An 18,243-nucleotide genomic window follows, 5' to 3' on the forward strand; every position below is an offset into this window, starting at 1 on the left:
TGGCGAGTTTTGAAAATTTCTGGCAAAAGTTTTATTGTTATTCGCTTTTTTTTTAAATCATAATTTATTGGTAAAAAATCTCAATTTCTAAGAAAAATTTTCCATCTTTTCAGAAAGTTACTAAAAAAATATTCATTGAATTTACATACGATTACGAGAACGGATTTGAAAATATTCTATAAAACTTTTATAATGCTCCTGGCATATTGGTATGAAACATGTTTATATGTAGCTATAATATTTATTTAAGCCGGGAGATATCACAATAAGCATGAAAATACTCTAACAAAACACCTAGTTACGTCGATTCAAGTCCGGCATCCCGGCGACCGCAGCACTCTCGATACCACATTCATCGACCCCTCTCAAAATCCTGAAGTAGCCTTTCTCGCCCCACACTGTATTCCAGGAGTTGGCCGCGAGCCAATACGGTGTACCATTGTCGACTCCCCAGCCAAGCATCTTCACTGCATGCCCACCAAGTTCTCCTCCAGCGACATGTGTGTAGATCCCGGTTTTGTATAGGTAGAAGTCCTCGTAGACAATGAATCCGACTTCTACTGGTCCGTGAGCCAGAATTTCGGTTTGAATTTGCTTCGCGCTCCGACCAATTGCATATGCACTTGCGCCTGAAAAATGTCAACCCTTATAGTAAATTTTAGGTTAGGTCAACCAACCAAAATGCTTATCCTGGTCATATGGAATCGGGTAGGAGTTGTTTCCAGTGCAGTGATGCTCACACTTTGGAGTATCAGAGATTTTCATAGGGCACTCAGGCCATGTAACTCCGTCGATAGTTTCGCCGCATGGAGCAATTGAATATGGCTTGCATCCATATTGCGACTCAAAGGATCCTCCGGTGACTAGTCCGTTCTTGACCCAATATCGCCATGCTTGGATTGGATAACCACCCTCACATCTGAAATTTGTAGAGTGATGTCTTAGAAGTCTTAGAAGCGCCAGTAGGGGAAATTATTAAAAATCACTCCTAGGGTGCCAAAATGACTAAAAAATTCTAGTAGAAACCTGATCAAAAAATTTTGCAAAATTTTTTGAATATTATTATCTGAAACATGAGTAGAGCATAAAATTCAAAGGCACAAAAAAATTTTTTTTTTTCGGGCAGACTAGGGCTCCCATGAAGTCGCCGACGCCGGCTTAACGGCGTCAACCACGCCCCATGTATCCGATTGTATTCTGCAGTGCGAAACCCCGAACGTGTCGGCCGCTTCCAAATAACTACCTTTTCGCGCTATGTTGCGCACACACCAAGCTACCCGTTTCACGTCAAGCTGCGAAACCCCGAACGTGTCGGCCGTTTCCAAATTATTACTTGTCACACCACTTTGCGCACACACCAAGCTACTTATTTCACGCCAAGCTGCGGAACCCGAACGTGTCGGCCGCTTCCAAATAATCACCTATCGCATTTCATTGCACACAAACAACGTCGGTGTGAGGCCGGCCGGTAAGTGGCCTGTGTGAGGCCCGCATTTCGCGCCTCAGCTGGGAGCCCTACGTCAGACTATTTCACAATCATTCACATCAATACTAAATTTTTCGCTACCTTATCAACTTACTCACCCATCGCCGCAGTTAAATTTTCCCGTGCAACACGTGAGTATGTCCTCAGCAGAAAGCAAAGTATTCACATCTCCGTTAGACGCGATACATGTTCTGTCAGAAATAGCCTCAGCTGCAGCGACGGCCCAACAAGATCCACAATGAGATTGATCTCGAATGTTGTTCACTGAAATGCATTGAGGCCAGTGATCACGTACATCATAGCTGTCTGGAATCGAGTCTGCGGTTTCAGCCAACTTGATATCTTTGTCCAAATGTGCAGCCACATGCTCAACTTTCATCAGGTTTTTCACCTCGAATGGAGTAGTATAGTGCTCAGCGGTCCACAGTTTTTGAGCAGAGTTTATATGATTGATAAATAGTTTATTTCTCGGAAGTACTACAGCAGAAGCAGCAAGTATAAATAGCAGAGACGGAAGTAGTTTCAGCATCTTTCGAAAAATAATGAAAATAAGTTGTGGTGAGGTCTTAAATGAAGTTTTGTTATCAGTTGAGTTGAGGGAAATTGTTTGTTCCGTCCATTCTACACTGAGTCAGAGTTTATTAGTATCCTGTTATATGTTTTAGGTCAAATTGATTTTTTGAACAATTTAATTTCATAGATTTGATTTAAACCGCCTATAACTATAAATGTTTGGAAGTGAATCAGAGCGAATTTCACAAATAATTTCTCGAATAAAGAGCACAGGCTAACTGAAAATCGGCCCAATGACCATTCCGGGCTGTTCTTTTTGTTCGCCAGTTAGCCGTCTGTAGTTTCGATAAGAGGCAGGCGCGGGTTCAAAGTCTGATGGCCTGCCTGACACCTGATCACCGAAAGCGGGCCTCCTCGCTTCAATTCTACAGGCATGAAATCAAAGATTTGGGGTCTACGCAACGCTCACTTTTTGGGTTCAGAGCCATATTATACAAAAGGCGCGGCGCGTGGCAGGCGGAGGTAGCCGCAAGGTGTCCGCAACATGGCAGCCTGCACGGGTTCCCTAGTCCGCGGTTTGTCTGCTGCCGTCAGGCCGGTTTTGAGCAAATCCGCTCCGTCTCCCACCCTTCTCGTAAAAGTTCGACCGGCCAATTTTTTTCAGCCAATTACAGAGATACTGAAAAACGAGGTTATACTTTAAATAATATCATAGCAAATTATAAAATATTTATCATCATTTCATAATATACACATGGAAATCTCCCTGAAGAATTATTTTAAAAAAGTTCCGATAGCAGCCTTAGTTGTGACGAGCCAAGTCTGGAATTCCGGCAACAGCCGAGTGCTCGATTCCACACTCGTTGAGTCCACGAATGATACGGAAGTATCCCTTCTCTCCCCAGGCGACGTTCCACGAGTTGGCGACAAGCCAGTATGGGGTTCCGTTGTCGACTCCCCATCCGAGGATCTTGACGGCGTGTCCTCCGAGGGAGGCTCCGGCGGTGTGTACGTACACTCCAGTGGTGTATTGGTAGAAGTCCTCGTAGACGGTGAAGGCAACCTCGATTGGTCCGTTCGTAAGAATCTCGGTCTGGATTTGCTCGACCTTCTTTCCGACGGCGTAGGCGGTAGATCCTAGAACTTCATAGTGTTAACCAGCGCCGCTTACACGTGTAAACTCACCAAAGTGCTTATCCTGAAGATATGGGGTGGCGTAGTTGTTCTTGGAAGTGCAGGAGTCGACACACTTTGGAGTTGGCTCGGTGTCTTCTGGGCATGCTGGCCACTTGACGCCGTTCACAGTCTCGCCGCATGGAGCGATCGAGTATGGCTTGCATCCGAACTGGGTCTCGTAGGATCCTCCGGTGACGAGACCGTGCTTGACCCACCACTTCCATGCCTGGATTGGGTAACCTCCTTCGCAACTGGAAAAAAATGGTTTTGAAAGCAACTGTGAGTCCATGCCGATCACTGTGTTCTTATCAGCAAGAACTTTCGATTTTGGAGATTAAAACTACGGCGCTAGAGATCATTTTGTCATAAACGGAATTTGTCGATTCTTATCGTTTTTGTGTAGACGCGTAGTTTTCAAATCAGAATCGGAGCCTTACCCATTTCCGCAGCTGAACATTCCGGTGCAGCACGAGAGCAGATCTTCAGATGAGAGCAAAGTGTTAACGGCTCCATTGGAGGCAATGCATGTTCTGTCGGAGATAGCTTCAGCAGCGGCGAACGCCCAGCAGGAACCGCAGTCAGATTGATCTCTAATGTTATTGATGGACATGCAGTTTGGCCATTGATCACGAGCATCGAAGTGGTCTGGAATAGCGTCGGAGACCTCAGTAGCGACAATATCCTCATCCTTGTGTGGCACCAAATACTTAACATCCATCAGCTTCTTGGTGATCTTCTCCTTTGGAATGACTTGATGTCCAGCGGTCCAAAGCTTTTGGGCAGAGTTGACATAGTCGATCAAAGCTTGTCCAGTGAGAGCTGGGGCTTCACGGTGTCCAGGAATCACCACAGCCGAGGCAGCAGCCACGAGAAGAATAGCGGAGAGCTTCCACATTATGAGAGAAGTGTCTGCGAAGGTTCGCGTCTAATGCTCATTAAGTAGTCGGTACGCATCATTCTTATCAGTTAATTTTATCAGTATCTTTTTTAAGAATTAAAAATTAAAAGGAATGTGACGTAAATGAGTCGCGCGCCAAATATACTTTCACTTGTCGGAATAGATCATTGATGTAAACATTTTTTAATACTGTAAAAATTCTAAGGGGATTAGGAATTAGGGATGAGCCTAATACCTAAGCTTAATGCCTAAGCCTAAGCCTGAGCCTAAGCATAAGCATAAGCATAAGCATAAGCAAAAGCATAAGCATAAGCATAAGCGTAAACCAAAGCGTACGCCTAAGCCTAACTCTAAGCCTAAGCCTACGCCTAAGCCTATGCCTAAGCCTAAGCCTAAGCATAAACCTAAGCCGAAGCACAAGCCTAAGCCTAAGAATAAGCTTAAAAGTAGGCATAAGCCTAGTCCAGAATTATTAAAGCAGATTTTATGAAAATCCATGAATTTTAGTAGAGCTGCATAAAATTTACTTTGAAGCAATTTTGTTAATCATTGTTCACCGAATAAGCTCCGCTTGCATTTCTTTTTGGATAATATGATGTAAATTTTCTGAACTTTGCAACTTCAAATCAATGATAAGAAAGCATTGAATCAATCATTTCTAACCCGAAATGCGGAAAATATTGATTTGCCTGATCGGAGTCCTATTTCAAGCCGATGGAGTACCACCTTCAGGTTTTTTTACAAATTGTATTTCTAGATTGAAAGCAATATTTTCAGAAATTGACCGGATAATTCATTATGTGAATTCGCAAAAAACTACTTGGACTGCTGGGATTCCTGCTCTGAGCCGGAATTCTATGCTGAAAACTCTTGTCACAGACGCTGCAACTATAGGATTCAAAATCCAGAATTTCGGGGTGTCACAAGCAAATTCCGATCTATCTCCTTCATTTGATGCGAGAGAACGTTGGCCGGAGTGCATGTCAATTCCACAGATCAACGATATTTCAGAATGTAGTGAGTTTTGCTTTAAATTCCAGAATATGAACGGTAATGGCCTAAATTTTTCAGAGACAAGTTGGGCGTTCGCAGCAGCCGAATCAATGTCTGACAGGCTTTGCATTAATTCCGGAGGATTTAAAAATACCATTTTATCCGCTGAAGAACTTTTGAGTTGTTGCACGGGAATGTTTTCCTGTGGGGAAGGGTGAGGTGTAGTTGCACGTCTCTACAGGTCCAGTGATCCTGTCAAAATTTAGAAGCGGATGGCAGGCAGGCAGGCAAACCTGGAGGCGTGTCTGCCTACCAACAAAAGTTTGCGAAGAAAAGTCTCTATCTTATCAACTTTCAAAATTTTTAAAGCTCGTAAATTTTTCAACATTGAGAAATGTATATTTAATCAATTTTCTTGCGGCGCGTGATGCAAATTTGAGAAAAAAGTGCAACAACTGCAAAATTGTTTGATTAAACGCAGACGTGCTTTTTATTAAAGGTGGAGTAGCGCCAGTGGGGAAAATGTTAAAAACTATTTATATGGTGCCAAAATGACCGAATATCATAATAAAACGTTTCGAAAAATTTTTGAACTTTTTTTATTTACTGTCAGAAAGTGACAATTACTCAGTTTTTGCCACTCATAATTTTGGAAGTCGACCAAAAAAAAAATGTTTTTCCTACATTTTTTATACTTTAATTTTGTTTTAATTATTTATATTATAACATTGTAGGGGTCGAAATATGCGACAATGCTTTGGATTTCCTTAAAAACTCATATTTTTCAAAATTGTGGGAATTTGCCAAAACTTTGGCCGGAAATTATTAGGTCACCAAACCATCTGTAAACTATTTTTACACATAAAAATTATTTGAGTTTGAAATTTGAATCTCAAGAAATATTCAAACAACTCAAAAATTATCCGAAAAAGATCTAGAATTTTCGACAAAAATTTTTTTGAAGATTTTTTGACGACCAACCAAAAAAAATTTTTTTGGACGGATTTTTTTTCCAAACGTAGTTTTCTAATAATGTATTCTAAACAAAGCAAAATCCGCACACAAACCTCAATTCAAAGCTGAAAAGAAGCGAGATCAGAAAAATGCCTGAAAAAATTGGCTCCGAGTTAGGACTGGGGTGGTCAAAAAATTTTGTGACTGTTTTCAAATGAAAGATCATGGTCAATAACTCAAATTATCAAAGTTTCATAAAAATCGCTACTCAGCGAACAAAGTTATGATTTTTGATCCGGAACTTATTTGGTGACCTAATATTAACAATCAGAAATTTTTTTGGAGTGTTTTATTATGATATTTGGTCGTTTTGGATCATTATAAATGTATTTAGATAAAATCCCCATTTTATATGTTTAAAAAATTATCAGATCAGGAGAATGCCTACTGTTCAGCATAATAATGCAAAAAGATCCCACTGTTTCAGGTGTGAAGGCGGGAACCCATTCAAAGCTTGGCAGTATATTCAGAAACACGGTATTCCTACCGGAGGATCCTATGAATCGCAGTTTGGATGTAAACCTTACTCTATACCTCCATGCGGAAAAACTGTTGGCAATGTGACCTACCCAGCGTGTACAAATACTACATCACCTACTCCGAGTTGTGAGAAAAAGTGTACTTCACGAATCGGATACCCAATTGATATTGATAAAGATCGGCATTATGGTATCATCGAGATAATATTTTTGTTAAAGCTTTTGAGAAATTGTGTATTGCAGGAGTTTCTGTGGATCAACTTCCAAATAGTCAAATAGAAATTCAAAGTGACGTCATGCTAAATGGGCCGATCCAGGCAACTTTTGAGGTTTACGACGATTTTCTTCAATATACGACGGGAATTTATGTGCATTTGACTGGCAACAAACAGGGTCACTTGTCAGTTAGAATTATTGGCTGGGGAGTTTGGCAAGGTGTTCCTTATTGGCTATGCGCAAACTCTTGGGGAAGGCAGTGGGGAGAGAATGGTAAGTACTGTTCGATAACTGTATGCAATCGTTTCCATCTTAAAGAAGGAGTATCTTCAATGTGGAAATTGTTTTAAAATGTAGTATTTGTACTCAAACTTCCAGTTATTGCAAAAGAAAAACGGAAAAAATCCGTTGACATTCAGCATTTAGCCGTTGAAATCGACGAAAGTGGCTGAAAGTAGCTGAATTTGAATTTCGCGCGCATATGAATCCTAAGTAGGGGTGGCGATAGGTCGCAACAGGTCGACCTGGCTATTTCACAGCAGCTTCACCAACAATCCAATCATAATTTTGAATATAAAAATTAAATTAGCATGGCTCCCTTACTCGAATTTTCTTTCAAGGTCGACACTTTATTCATTGAGGTCGCAAGTAGAGGTGGCGATAGTTCGCAACAGGTCGGCCTATCGCCACCCCTAATCCTAAGCCATATTCGTTCTCCAAAATTTTGATTTAAATGTAATTAATTCGAACTTTAATTTGTTTTTCGTTTTCAAAAAGTTTAAGAAAATTGAGACAAAGGAATTGTATAAAATACTTATTAGGTCTCCAAATAAGTTCCGGGTCAAAAATCATAACTTCTTTCGCCTTTTATCGATTTTTTTGAAACTGTGGGAATTTATGTTATCAACTATGATCTTTCATTTTGATATGGTCACAAAAATTTTTGACCACTCGGAGTGCCCTAACTCGAAGCCAATTTTTTCAAGCATTTTTCTTATCTCGCTTCTTTGCAGCTTTGAATTGAGGTTTATGTGCGGACTTTGCTTTGTTTAGAATACATTGTAAGAAAACAAAAAAAAGTTTGGAAAAAAATCCGTCCAAAAATTTTTTTTCCGAAAATTCTTGATTTTTCATACAAAAATGATGTAGTCATGTGTGAACTATTTTTACAAATACAAAACATTTTAACTAAGTTTGTCACACTCAAATGAAAATAGAAAACATAATTTTTTCGAAGAATTTTTGAGTTTTTTGAGTATTTCTCGAGATCCAAATTTCAAACTAAAATGTTTTGTATGTTTAAAAATAGTTTACACATGGTTACATCATTTTTATACTAAAAATCAAAAACTTTCGAAAAAAATTTTTTTGAAGTTTTTTTGACGACTGACCAAAAAAATTTTTTTTAACGGATTTTTTTCCAAACTTTTGTTGATTTCTTACGATGTATTCTAAACAAAGTAAAATCCACACACAAACCTTAGTTCAAAGCTGCAAAAAAGCGAGATCAGAAAAATGCCTGAAAAAAATGGCTCTGAGTTAGGGCACTCCAGGTGGTCAAAAAATTCCCAAAGTTTCAAAAAAATCTATAAAAGGCAAAAAATTTATGATTTTTGACCCGGAACTTATTTGGAGAACTAATATCAAAAAACAATACACAACAGAATTAAAATTTGAATGATCCTCGTGGCCTAGAATTCTCTATTTTCTTATTTTTCTGACAAAAAATGCTGAATGTTGACGGATTTTTCCCGTTTTTCTTTTGCAATAATTGGAAGTTTGAATACAAATTCTACATTTTAAAACAATTTCCCCATTGAAACTCCTTCTTTAACACGCCAAATATTAAAGATTCAAAGGAGGAGGGGTGTGCGGCAAATTTGCCGAATTTGCCGTTTGTCGAGTTCGACAAAAAAATACTCTGAAATTATATGATACGACTACGACGAGCCTGAAATTAGTATATTTTACAGTTTTACGCAATTTCAGTGATTTTTTCATGAACTATTTGCATTTTTCTTGTATATTTCTTTTATTTTCCAATTAAAAACCCCCAAAAATGAAGAAAGTCGGTGAAATAATGAGAAAAAATAATAAAAATTAATGAAAATAATGCAAGCGCGCTCCAAGGAACAAATTCAATTGGCGGAAATTCAAATAGGAATTAGGGGAAAACTGAGATTTTTTCAATTTTCAAAAAATCTTATAAAATCTAGAAAATTTCTTTGAATTTTTTTATCATGGTATTCGGTCATTGTGACCCCATAGGCATGTTTTAAAATAATTTCGTGTAGTCCACCTATAAATTTTTCCCAATTTTCTATAAATCACAAATTACAAGTGTTCCCAGAAAACTTATCGCAATACTTAATACATTTCAGGAACTTTCCGTGTTCTACGTGGAACAAACGAATGTGGGCTCGAGTCGAATTGTGTTTCAGGAATGCCTAAACTTAACTAAATCGTGTCTTTCTCATTTATGTATGTGCATTAATAAAATTGTCATTCCCAAATGATTTAAATTTGCAGTGAAACTGATACATGCGAGAAAAAAACCCCGAAATAGAAAGCGACACCACTTGAACTACATTTACACTTTTTAGTTATGCACCTGTGTTTGTGTAAACTTTCATACAATTGTCGTGAGAAGAGATCGAAATATTCATTTAAAATTATTACGTCCATACGTCTATAGTTTTGCCGGTAAATTTAAATTTTCTGAAGTGAGGAAAAAATTTTGGCGGGAAATTAAAATTTTCTGAGAATAATTTTTGCCGGTAAATTTAAATTTTTTGAGGACAATATTTGGCGAGAAATTCATACTTTTTGAAAAAAAATATTTTGGTCAAATTCAATTTTTTTGAGGAAAATTTTGGCGAGAAATCAAAATTTTCTGAGAAAAATATTTGGCGAGAAATTCAAATTTTTTTTAAAATATTTTAGCGGGAATTTCAAATTTTTTGAAAAAATATTTGAGCGGTGTATTAAAATTTTTTGGAAAAATGTTTTGGGCAAATTCAATTTTTTTAAAGAAAATATTTTGGCGGGAAATTAAAATTTTCTGAGAAAATATTTTAGCGGTAAATTCAAACTTTTTGAAAAAATATTTGGATCAAATTCATATTTTTTGGGAAAATATTTTGACGGGAAATTAAAATTTTCTGATTGTGAGAAAAATATTTGGGGAGAAATTCAAATTTTTTTTTGGTGAAAATACTTTAGCGGTAAATTAAAATTTTTTGAAAAAAATGCTTTGGTCAAATTCAAATTTTTGGGAAAATGTTTTGGCGGGAAATTCGAAATTTCTGAGAAAATTTTTTTGATGAAAATTCAATTTTTTCAATTAAAAAATGTTTGAAGGGAACTTCAAATTTTTTGAGAATTTTTTTAGCGGTAAATTCAAATGTTCTGAGAAATCCTTTGGAGTTTTGGAATCACGTTTACGGACGTTGATTTAATAAAAACTCAGTAATAAAAACAACAAATTCACCAGTTCTACGGGAACCAAAATCAGTTAAATATTACAAAAAAAATCATCAGGACCTAAATTTTTCAGGTTAAAAGCGTTGAGCCTCGTAGCTGGAAAAAAAAGTTATTTCAAAAATCTGGCTTCCGTTCTGACTTCAAAACTGATATGTTGTGCGTCAGTTTTTTCCCCCAAACATCCTAAATTCCTGTGAGAAGATGCCCCTAGACATTTTATGCAAAGAGGTCACCTAGTAATTACATAGTTCATTTCTTTTCCACGCCGCTACTTTTTCCCGTCCATTTTCCCTTCGCCTGTCCGACCAAAAATGTTCCATTCCCTTTTTTCTGTGTGGTTGTATCCCATGGATTCTGAATGTTTGTGTGAACTGGGTTAGTACTACAGTTTCAACAACTACGACACTCCTCCTCGAAGCAAAACGTTATACTTTATACATTCGGTTTTATTTGCCATGATGTTTTATTAAAGTTGTTGTACTTCTATGGAATTTTTTGAAACTTTATATATATATATATATATATATTTTGTTCTGATTCAATTTTTTGTTGTTGTTTCCTTAAATTTGTTTTGACAATATAAAAATATTCTAAAATCTAAATATTTTAAGGCACAGGTTTTTTGTATTTTTTGTTTTTTTTTGTGATTGTTCCATTTTTGTAGTTTTTCCTAGAACTTATATTCCTTCTTTTCACTAAATTTTTGAGTTTTCTGAGATTCATTTTTTCTCTCTTCCTCCTCCCCCTTAGCCTAAGCATAAACTTAAGACTAAGTCTAAGCCTAAGCCTAAGCCTGAGCCTAAACTTAAGCCTCAACCTGATCCTAAGCCTAAGCCTAAGACTAATCCTAAGCTTAAACCTAGGCCTGAGCCTAAGCCAAAGCCTAAGCCTAAACCAAATCCAAAGCTTATGTCTAAGCCTAAGCCTAAGCCCAAGACTAAATTAAAAAAATCCTACATTAATCATTGAAGTCTACATTAACTAACATTCGAAGATCCATTTTTTAATTGTAAATTCGACGGAAATTTGTATTTTTCCTAGAACTTTTATTCCCTTATTTTCACTATTTTTTTGCATTTTTTTTTCGGAATTCTTGAATTTTCTGGGATTTCTTTTTTCTCACTTCCTCCTCTGCCACCCAGCCTAAGCCGAAGCCTAAGCCTAAGCACAAGCCCAAACCCAATCCCTAGCCCGATCCTAGACCTAAGACTAACCCAAATTGTTCACTTATTCTCCAGACATAAATGTATATAAATTGATCTTCTCATTTCTTCAACATTCTAGACACTCTTGGCAGACTTCTTTAAAAGGGCATCTGACCAATCACCGCTTCTTTGCATTTTCTTTTTTTCTCATTAATTTCCGTTTTTGTTGATCGCAACACATTATTATTCAACACAATCCATATTTCCTTTACATTGCCCGTTATTTTCAAGTGACCGTTTCATTCTTCGTTTTCCCCCAATTTCATTTCTCAATGAATTTCACAATGAAACAATTTCTTTCGCACTTCAAGCTGCCAGTCACTGCTTCAAATTTCAACTTTCTTCTTGTATTCTCACCAATGTTGTAACTGAAAATTTTAGTCCAAATTTCAGATTTTGTTCAGAGTTTTGTTGGCAAGACCATGTACATTCTTATCAAAATCCTCTATATCTGGATATTAACTAAAACGTTTACATCAGCATCAGGAATTGTTCACATGACTCAGAATTCTCTGAACGGCGCAAAATTCTATGAGTTTCGAAGATCCCCGCAAAAAATTCGTGACAGTTTTGAAATAAAAGGTTTGTGAACTTTTTTAGAACTCTGAAAATCCGAAAATGTTCAGCTTCGGGCAACTTCACACCTACAGTAATATGTGATTCGGATCAGATTGGGCTAGCGTTGAACGAAAATTTTGCGGATATTCGAATGTTTTCAGCAGACCATTCTCATCATCCAGACTGTATACGACGGTTCTCTTTGGAGCTTGATCCGCAGTTTGTAACAAGGATAGATGGACCATGTGGAGTGCGGAGGGCATATAAGGTATTTTGTTTTACAATAATTAATAGCCTTAATACAATCTGAAAGCCATCGTGAAAAATGAATTCGCGAAATGTCGGCCGCTCCACATTTCGAAAGATTTTTTAGTTTGAGCCATGTTTTGAGTTCTTTTTCAAAACTCTTGGATTTTCTGGAGTTTTTTCACTTTCTTGCCCACCCAGCCTAAGCCTAAGCCTGAGCCTAAGCCTAAGCCTAAGACTAAGCCTAATAGTAAGCCTGAGTCTGAGCTTACGCGTAAGACTAAGCCTAAGCCCAAGCCTAGGCCTAAGCCTAAGCCTTAGTTTAATCCTAAGCCTATGATTAATCCCAAAGCTTAAGCCTAAACCAAAGCATAAGCCTAAGCTTAAGCCTAGGCTTGAGCTTAAACCTAATAGTAAGACTCATAAGTTTTCATAGGTTTGCCTGGTGTGCTGCAAATTTGCAGTTTGCCGAGCTGGGCAAATTTTGAAAAAGTCGATTTCCCGAACCCAAAAATTGATTTTCTGCCAATTCTGGTCATTACATATACTAACAATTCCAGGGAGTTCCTTCATCCTTCGTGACCTACTCAATTCGACTTATTGTGTCCCACAACTCCGATGAGCTCACCGAATTTGATAAAATATATGACGTCACCTGCTCCTTGCACTTAAAAACGATGGCCGTGGAAACGTCGTATGATATTATGTAGGTCCATTGGTTTTCTCACTAGTCAGTCAACACATTTGACGATGCAATTCGTCAAAAACCATAAAGTGTGTTGCGTGACGATTTGCAGCCGTATGTATCACATCCAAAAAAACAGCGAACCTGAGAAATTGCGCTTTGAACCAACATATTTAAAGTTTTAGATCACCACAAACTACAACAATCTCATCCTCTACAGTTCATTCGAGAGCTGGACCAGGACCAAAATGCAAATACTCACTGCATCACACCAGAGTTGGAGGGCCCAGAACAGTTTCAGCGCATGTTGGAGAAGTGGTAGGGTGGCTTAAGCTTAGCCTTGGTCTTAGGCTTAGGCTTAGGATTCGGCTTAGGATTCGGCTTAAAAATTCAAGAATTCAGAAAAAGAAAGCAACGAAAATTAATCAAATGAAAAAATCGTTGGCTTTGCACGCTATGGTGAAAAATGAACTACCTAATTCTGGGAACTTTTTTTTCGTTAAATATCCACACCGTGATAGCTTATGTTATATGCGCTTCTCTATTCTTAATTACAGTAAAGAGTACGGTAGTAGATCGAATAAAACAAATACCGACATTTCGATGCACCACAATTTTCAGGTCTACCATCGCTGGAAGTGTGCGGCTCCTCTGTACGAAAATAATCGTCAGATGCCAATGTTAATATTCAAAGTTTACGCATGTGTAGTCCATGATGAGAACAACAGGACATATGCTATAATTGACGATAACGGGTGTTCATTAGACGAGGAAATTATTCCGACTCCTGAATACGATATTGAAAATGGCGTGATTTATACTCCAAGCAAGGCATTTCGGTAAGTTTTCAAGGAAAATATTGTGGAATGGTGGAGAAGCGCAAGTGGGGAAATTAGTAAAATTTATTCATATGGTGCCAAAATTCCCAAATATTGAAAAACAAAATTAAATGCTTTAAAAATGTTGTATTTCCGATCAACAAGTGGCAATAACTTGATTGTTATCACATATTCGAATTCCTACAGTGTTCGAATCAGAGGCGGCAAACGATTTTTCCGGCAAATTGGCAAAATGCCCGAATTGAAATTTTTCGGCATATCGGCAAACCGGCAAATTGGGGATTTTCCCAATTTGCCGGGAAAACGGAACTTGCCGAAAATGTTCGGCAAATTGTGGCTTTGAACTTTTTTTTTTTTTTTGGAAATTTCAGAATTTCAATTTTAATGGGGAAAATTGTAATCATCCTATAAATGTTCCTACATCTATTTTGAAAAGTAAGCAAATTCTATGAAAATATCTGAAAAAACTGGAAAAAATTTCAAAAAGGCACAGTTTTAAGTGTTTCCGTCTTATAAAATCTGATATCCGGCAAACGGCAAATCGACAATTTGCCGAAAATGAAAATTTCCGGCAAATCGGGAAACTGGCAATTCGTCGAATTTGTCGACAAAAAGTATTAATATTTGAATCATAAAGGGACCATAAAATTAAAAATAAAAATGTTTGTTTCATCGACGACATTGCGGAAATAAAAATATTCCGCCAAGTCGGCAAACCGGCAATTCGCCAATTTGCCGAATTTGTCGAAAAAAAATTTGCCGATTTACAATTACCGCCCACCCTCCCTGCGCCAGATGTTGAATCTATAACAATATTGAAGCCCGCACGTGGTGCCAGAGTGTCCCATTTCGGCTTGATCTACGTAGATCTTCAAAAAATGCGGGAGAAGTGACGCAAAGTTCTCAACTGATTTCGCATGGTTAAGAACGTGCTGACGTCACATTTTATTAGGCAGAAAACTCTCGCATTTTTTGTAGATCAAACTGTGATGGGACAGCCTGGCGCCGCATGAGCCCGGATGTAGGGCATCTTTGAGTTTTGTTAAAAAAAAGATTCATAGTGTTCCCCTGCTTCAGAAAACTTCAGATTTGAAAATTTCATTTTCTTTTCAGATTTGCAAATTCAAACCACGTGCATTTCAAATGCATGATTTCCGTGTGTTCAGCCGTCGATCCCTCATGTCGAAATAGTGTGGTAAGTGTATATGTGTGTGTTTGTTGAAAAACCACCCCCCCCCCCCCCCCCATTCTTCTCACCCATTCTTCATTTTCACCCTACCCGCTGCGTGTCTGTGTGCCAACACTCTGAATTTTAAATCAAGTGACACCTTCTCATTTTTCAGCCTCCGAAATGCAAAAATGGGTTGGCGAAGAAAAAGCGGCGACAGCTGCCCGAGGAGATGACGATCGAGCAGAGATTGCTTAGAATTCATGAGTTAATGAAAGTGAAAAGAGAGAATATTACTGTGGAAGTTGGACGGCCCACGAAAAAGCTTTTGAGTCATGGAGCAGTACCATTGGAAGTGGAAGAGGTTTCCTTAAATGTGGTGAATAGAGAATACGGTATGTGTTGAAGATTCAACAACAGATAATCAAGAATCATGAAGAAACTCTACAAATTTATTTCGTTAAAGTTCGTGAAAATAAATAGTAGCGCACGTAGTGCCAGGCTGTCCCATTGCGGTTTGATCTACGAAAAATGCGGGACCTTTCTGCCCAATAAAATGGGACGTCAGTACGTTCTTAACCATGCAAAATCAGTTGAGAGCTCTGCGTCTCTTCTCCCGCATTTTTTGTAGATCAACGTAGAAGACACTCAGACACCACGTGGTAGCGCCAGTGGGGAAAGTGTTAAAAACTACTTATACATATGATTCCAAAATGACTTAATATCATAATAAAACTTTTCAAAAAAATTTTTGAAAATTTTTATTCACTGACAAAAAGTGAAAATTACTCATAGTCAGTTTTTGTCACTCATAATTTTGGAAGTCGACCAAAAAAAAAAAATTTTTCCTTACATTTTTTATACTTTAATTTTAATTTATTATTCGTATTAAAACATTTTAGGGGTCGGAACATGCGACATTGTATTGGATTTCCTAAAAGCTCATTTTTTCAAATTTTTGGCTTCACCTCATCTTAAAAATGCTAAAATATGCAAATTTTCTAATTGCATACATTCAAGGTACAACGTGGAGTCAGAAAATCCCATTTAGCTGTGATCTACGAAAAATGCGGGAGAAGAGACGCAGACATCTCATCTGATTTTGCATGGTTAAGAGTGTGCTGACGTCACAATTTTTCTGGGAAAAAAATTCCCGCATTTTTTGTAGATCAAACCGCAATGAGACAGCCTGTCACCACGTCAGGTACAAAAATTATCTTTTTGATTTTGAATCGAATTTCTAATTTTTTTTTTGTTTTAAAAAAGTTTCCTCAGCAATCTAGTTTTTATTTTCAGAAATAGAAAAACTTGAGCACATTCTACGATCCTATCAAATATGGACTTGGATTCTTTGCGTTCTCAATGTTTTTCTGACGGTAATATGTGTTTTGATGGCATTCCGGGTGCTGAAGAATAAGTACATAATGGATATAAAGGACAAGACGAAGACCGTGTTTAGACGAGTCCCATTCTGAATAATTTATAGATATTATCATCACGTAAACAGCATATTCGAACCAGCCGAACCATTTGTGAAAGTGACTAGAAAATAAGTTTTGTGTTGATAATTCGTTTGTTACCCTTATAGTTTTTCTAGAACTTGTGTATTTTTGTGATTATTGAATTTGACTTAATAAAGTGCCAGTGAATTTTGAAATTGCTCGTTTTGACCGAATTAATAAACACACGTGGTGTCAGACTTTCCCATAACGGTATGATCTACAATAAGTGCGGGAAATGAGAAGCATAGTTTTCGACCAGAGTCGCACGGTTAAGAGCGTACTGACGTCACACTTGTCTGGGCGAAAAATTCCCGCATTTCTCGTAGATCATACGTGTAAACAGACGCACGGCCCGGCAAGTGGTACATCCATGCAACTGCGCTCTACTGATATTTCGAGTGTAACCAGGTTTTGGCGCGTGATAACGAAAAAAGCTTTGGTCCAACCTGAACCCCATTTTTCATGCGCTATTTGGCACCACCGTTAAAGGTTTTTCCTCGCCACCTTTTTTTCCCTCGTTTTTTTGCCCATATTTGACTCATTTTGTTTGCGGTTTTGTTGGCGTCAATTGTACGTTTCCTAAACCCCCTCCACGCCTTTTCACAACAATAAAAATGGCCGGAAAGAACACATTTCGAGAAATGTATGTATGTGAAGACGGGGAAGAGAATGTAAATATTGGTGACGAGTTTTATGAATTGTCATGGTGGTTTGAAAGAGGTCAAGCAAGGTTTTTTTTGCTAGAGGGCATTCAAAAGCTTCAACACAATTTTGTTAGTTAAAATTTCAAACGCCAAGATCTGGGCGAGACCTATTTTTTATTTGTGAATTCAAGAAGTTCGTTGAAATTAAAGGTGGTGTAGTCGAATTTTTTTTTATTGCTTTATTAGACTTGAAATGGCCTGAAAACACCGAATTTCATAATTAAACTTCTTGAAAACTACTCAAAAAAGAATTATGATGTCTCAAAAAATGGCTTGAAATTAGTTAAAATTTGAAATTTGACCTACGGCGAGATTTAAAAAAATTTTTTTTCCAAATCTTGCCGAAAAAAAATACCTGAATGAAGTTGAAAACGCAAGATAACTGACATGTATACTCAAAATTTAACGGTGATTTCAAAAAAAAAATGTTTCCAGCCGCTGCGACATTGAAAAAATCGGTCAAAATTGAAATTTTTAACTAATTTTAGGCCATTTTTTAAGCCGTCATAACTATTTTTTGATAAATTTTCAAGACCTTTCATTTATGAAATTTGGTGTTTTCGGACAATTTTAAGTCTAATAAAGCGATAAAAAATATTCGACTACACCACCTTTAAAGTAAGCTAAACATTTATTTTATTCTGAAATTTGTATGGCTTGAAAATGAAAACTATTTTCTGTTGAATAACACATTACTCAAAATTAGGAAAGACTACACAAAAATTGTTAAGTACCAATATTTGGCCGGGTCCTATTGTGAATAGTTTTTTGTTTAGCCTTAATCAGAATTATTTTTAGAGCCCCTTTGCATCTCATGTTTTAGCGCTTTTTCTAACTTTTTTCGCAGCTCCCCGGAATTCTGTGAGCGAAAATGACAAAACCTAACCTTTTTGGTAATCGTCATTTGCCTATAAAACCTCCCATAAGACCCTCAACTAAAACGTTTCAAGGAGAAAAAAGGAAATAATGTTTTTTTATGTTTTTTTTGTGAAACAAAATTAGGTTGTTTTTGTTCTTTTTTGTTCTCATTTGTTTCTTTTTCTGCAGACATTTTTTCTGGAAATTTTGTATTGCCTTC

The 18,243-nt window shown here is 37.3% G+C and overlaps 4 protein-coding genes and 1 non-coding gene across 9 annotated transcripts; 2 read left to right on the plus strand and 3 right to left on the minus strand.

Moving 5' to 3' along the window:
- Nucleotides 1-227: 227 nt before the first annotated feature.
- On the minus strand, nucleotides 228-2,046 carry W07B8.4 (Peptidase C1A papain C-terminal domain-containing protein; the record flags this gene model as incomplete). Of its 2 annotated transcripts, NM_070981.7 has the most annotated exons (3): nucleotides 228-629; nucleotides 678-919; nucleotides 1,585-2,046. In NM_070981.7, 3 exons carry the CDS (start codon nucleotides 2,013-2,015, stop codon nucleotides 295-297), a joined length of 1,008 nt encoding a protein of 335 aa, NP_503382.1. The 2 variants fall into 2 exon arrangements, with proteins under 2 accessions (NP_503382.1, NP_001300213.1); NM_001313284.3 differs by lacking the exon at nucleotides 1,585-2,046 and having other exon boundaries at nucleotides 295-629; nucleotides 678-765.
- Nucleotides 2,047-2,713: 667 nt separating this feature from the next.
- On the minus strand, nucleotides 2,714-4,152 carry cpr-5 (Cathepsin B-like cysteine proteinase 5). The gene is made up of 3 exons (NM_070982.7): nucleotides 3,613-4,152; nucleotides 3,185-3,426; nucleotides 2,714-3,136 (listed from the first exon to the last, which is right to left on the minus strand). The coding sequence occupies exons 1-3, from the start codon at nucleotides 4,068-4,070 to the stop codon at nucleotides 2,802-2,804; spliced, it is 1,035 nt and encodes a 344-aa protein (NP_503383.1). The 5' UTR covers nucleotides 4,071-4,152; the 3' UTR covers nucleotides 2,714-2,801.
- Nucleotides 4,153-4,717: 565 nt separating this feature from the next.
- On the plus strand, nucleotides 4,718-9,298 carry cpr-8 (Peptidase C1A papain C-terminal domain-containing protein). Of its 2 annotated transcripts, NM_070983.7 has the most exons (6): nucleotides 4,718-4,805; nucleotides 4,851-5,090; nucleotides 5,145-5,280; nucleotides 6,508-6,749; nucleotides 6,803-7,048; nucleotides 9,157-9,298. In NM_070983.7, exons 1-6 carry the CDS (start codon nucleotides 4,742-4,744, stop codon nucleotides 9,234-9,236), a joined length of 1,008 nt encoding a protein of 335 aa, NP_503384.1. In that variant the 5' UTR covers nucleotides 4,718-4,741; the 3' UTR covers nucleotides 9,237-9,298. The 2 variants fall into 2 exon arrangements, 1 of the variants encoding a protein (NP_503384.1); NR_132498.1 differs by lacking the exons at nucleotides 4,718-4,805; nucleotides 4,851-5,090; nucleotides 5,145-5,280 and having other exon boundaries at nucleotides 6,507-6,749; nucleotides 9,157-9,287.
- Nucleotides 9,299-11,032: 1,734 nt separating this feature from the next.
- T21H3.9 lies at nucleotides 11,033-11,120 on the minus strand. The gene has a single exon (NR_068591.1). It is a non-coding gene; the product is annotated as an Unclassified non-coding RNA T21H3.9 (non-coding RNA).
- A 728-nt stretch (nucleotides 11,121-11,848) lies between these two features.
- cutl-22 (ZP domain-containing protein) lies at nucleotides 11,849-16,617 on the plus strand (the record flags this gene model as incomplete). Of its 3 annotated transcripts, NM_070984.5 has the most annotated exons (8): nucleotides 11,849-12,045; nucleotides 12,090-12,289; nucleotides 12,828-12,973; nucleotides 13,138-13,270; nucleotides 13,574-13,791; nucleotides 14,905-14,986; nucleotides 15,135-15,354; nucleotides 16,256-16,617. In NM_070984.5, the coding sequence occupies 8 exons, from the start codon at nucleotides 11,886-11,888 to the stop codon at nucleotides 16,432-16,434; spliced, it is 1,338 nt and encodes a 445-aa protein (NP_503385.3). The 3 variants fall into 3 exon arrangements, with proteins under 3 accessions (NP_503385.3, NP_001300204.1, NP_001300205.1); NM_001313275.3 differs by lacking the exons at nucleotides 11,849-12,045; nucleotides 12,090-12,289; nucleotides 12,828-12,973; ... (1 more) ...; nucleotides 13,574-13,791; nucleotides 14,905-14,986 and having other exon boundaries at nucleotides 15,192-15,354; nucleotides 16,256-16,434; NM_001313276.1 differs by lacking the exons at nucleotides 11,849-12,045; nucleotides 12,090-12,289; nucleotides 12,828-12,973; ... (2 more) ...; nucleotides 14,905-14,986; nucleotides 15,135-15,354 and having other exon boundaries at nucleotides 16,351-16,434.
- Between the last annotated feature and the right edge of the window lie 1,626 nt (nucleotides 16,618-18,243).

This window comes from Caenorhabditis elegans, chromosome V (genome assembly GCF_000002985.6).
Source record: "Caenorhabditis elegans chromosome V".
Lineage (NCBI taxonomy): Eukaryota > Metazoa > Nematoda > Chromadorea > Rhabditida > Rhabditidae > Caenorhabditis > Caenorhabditis elegans.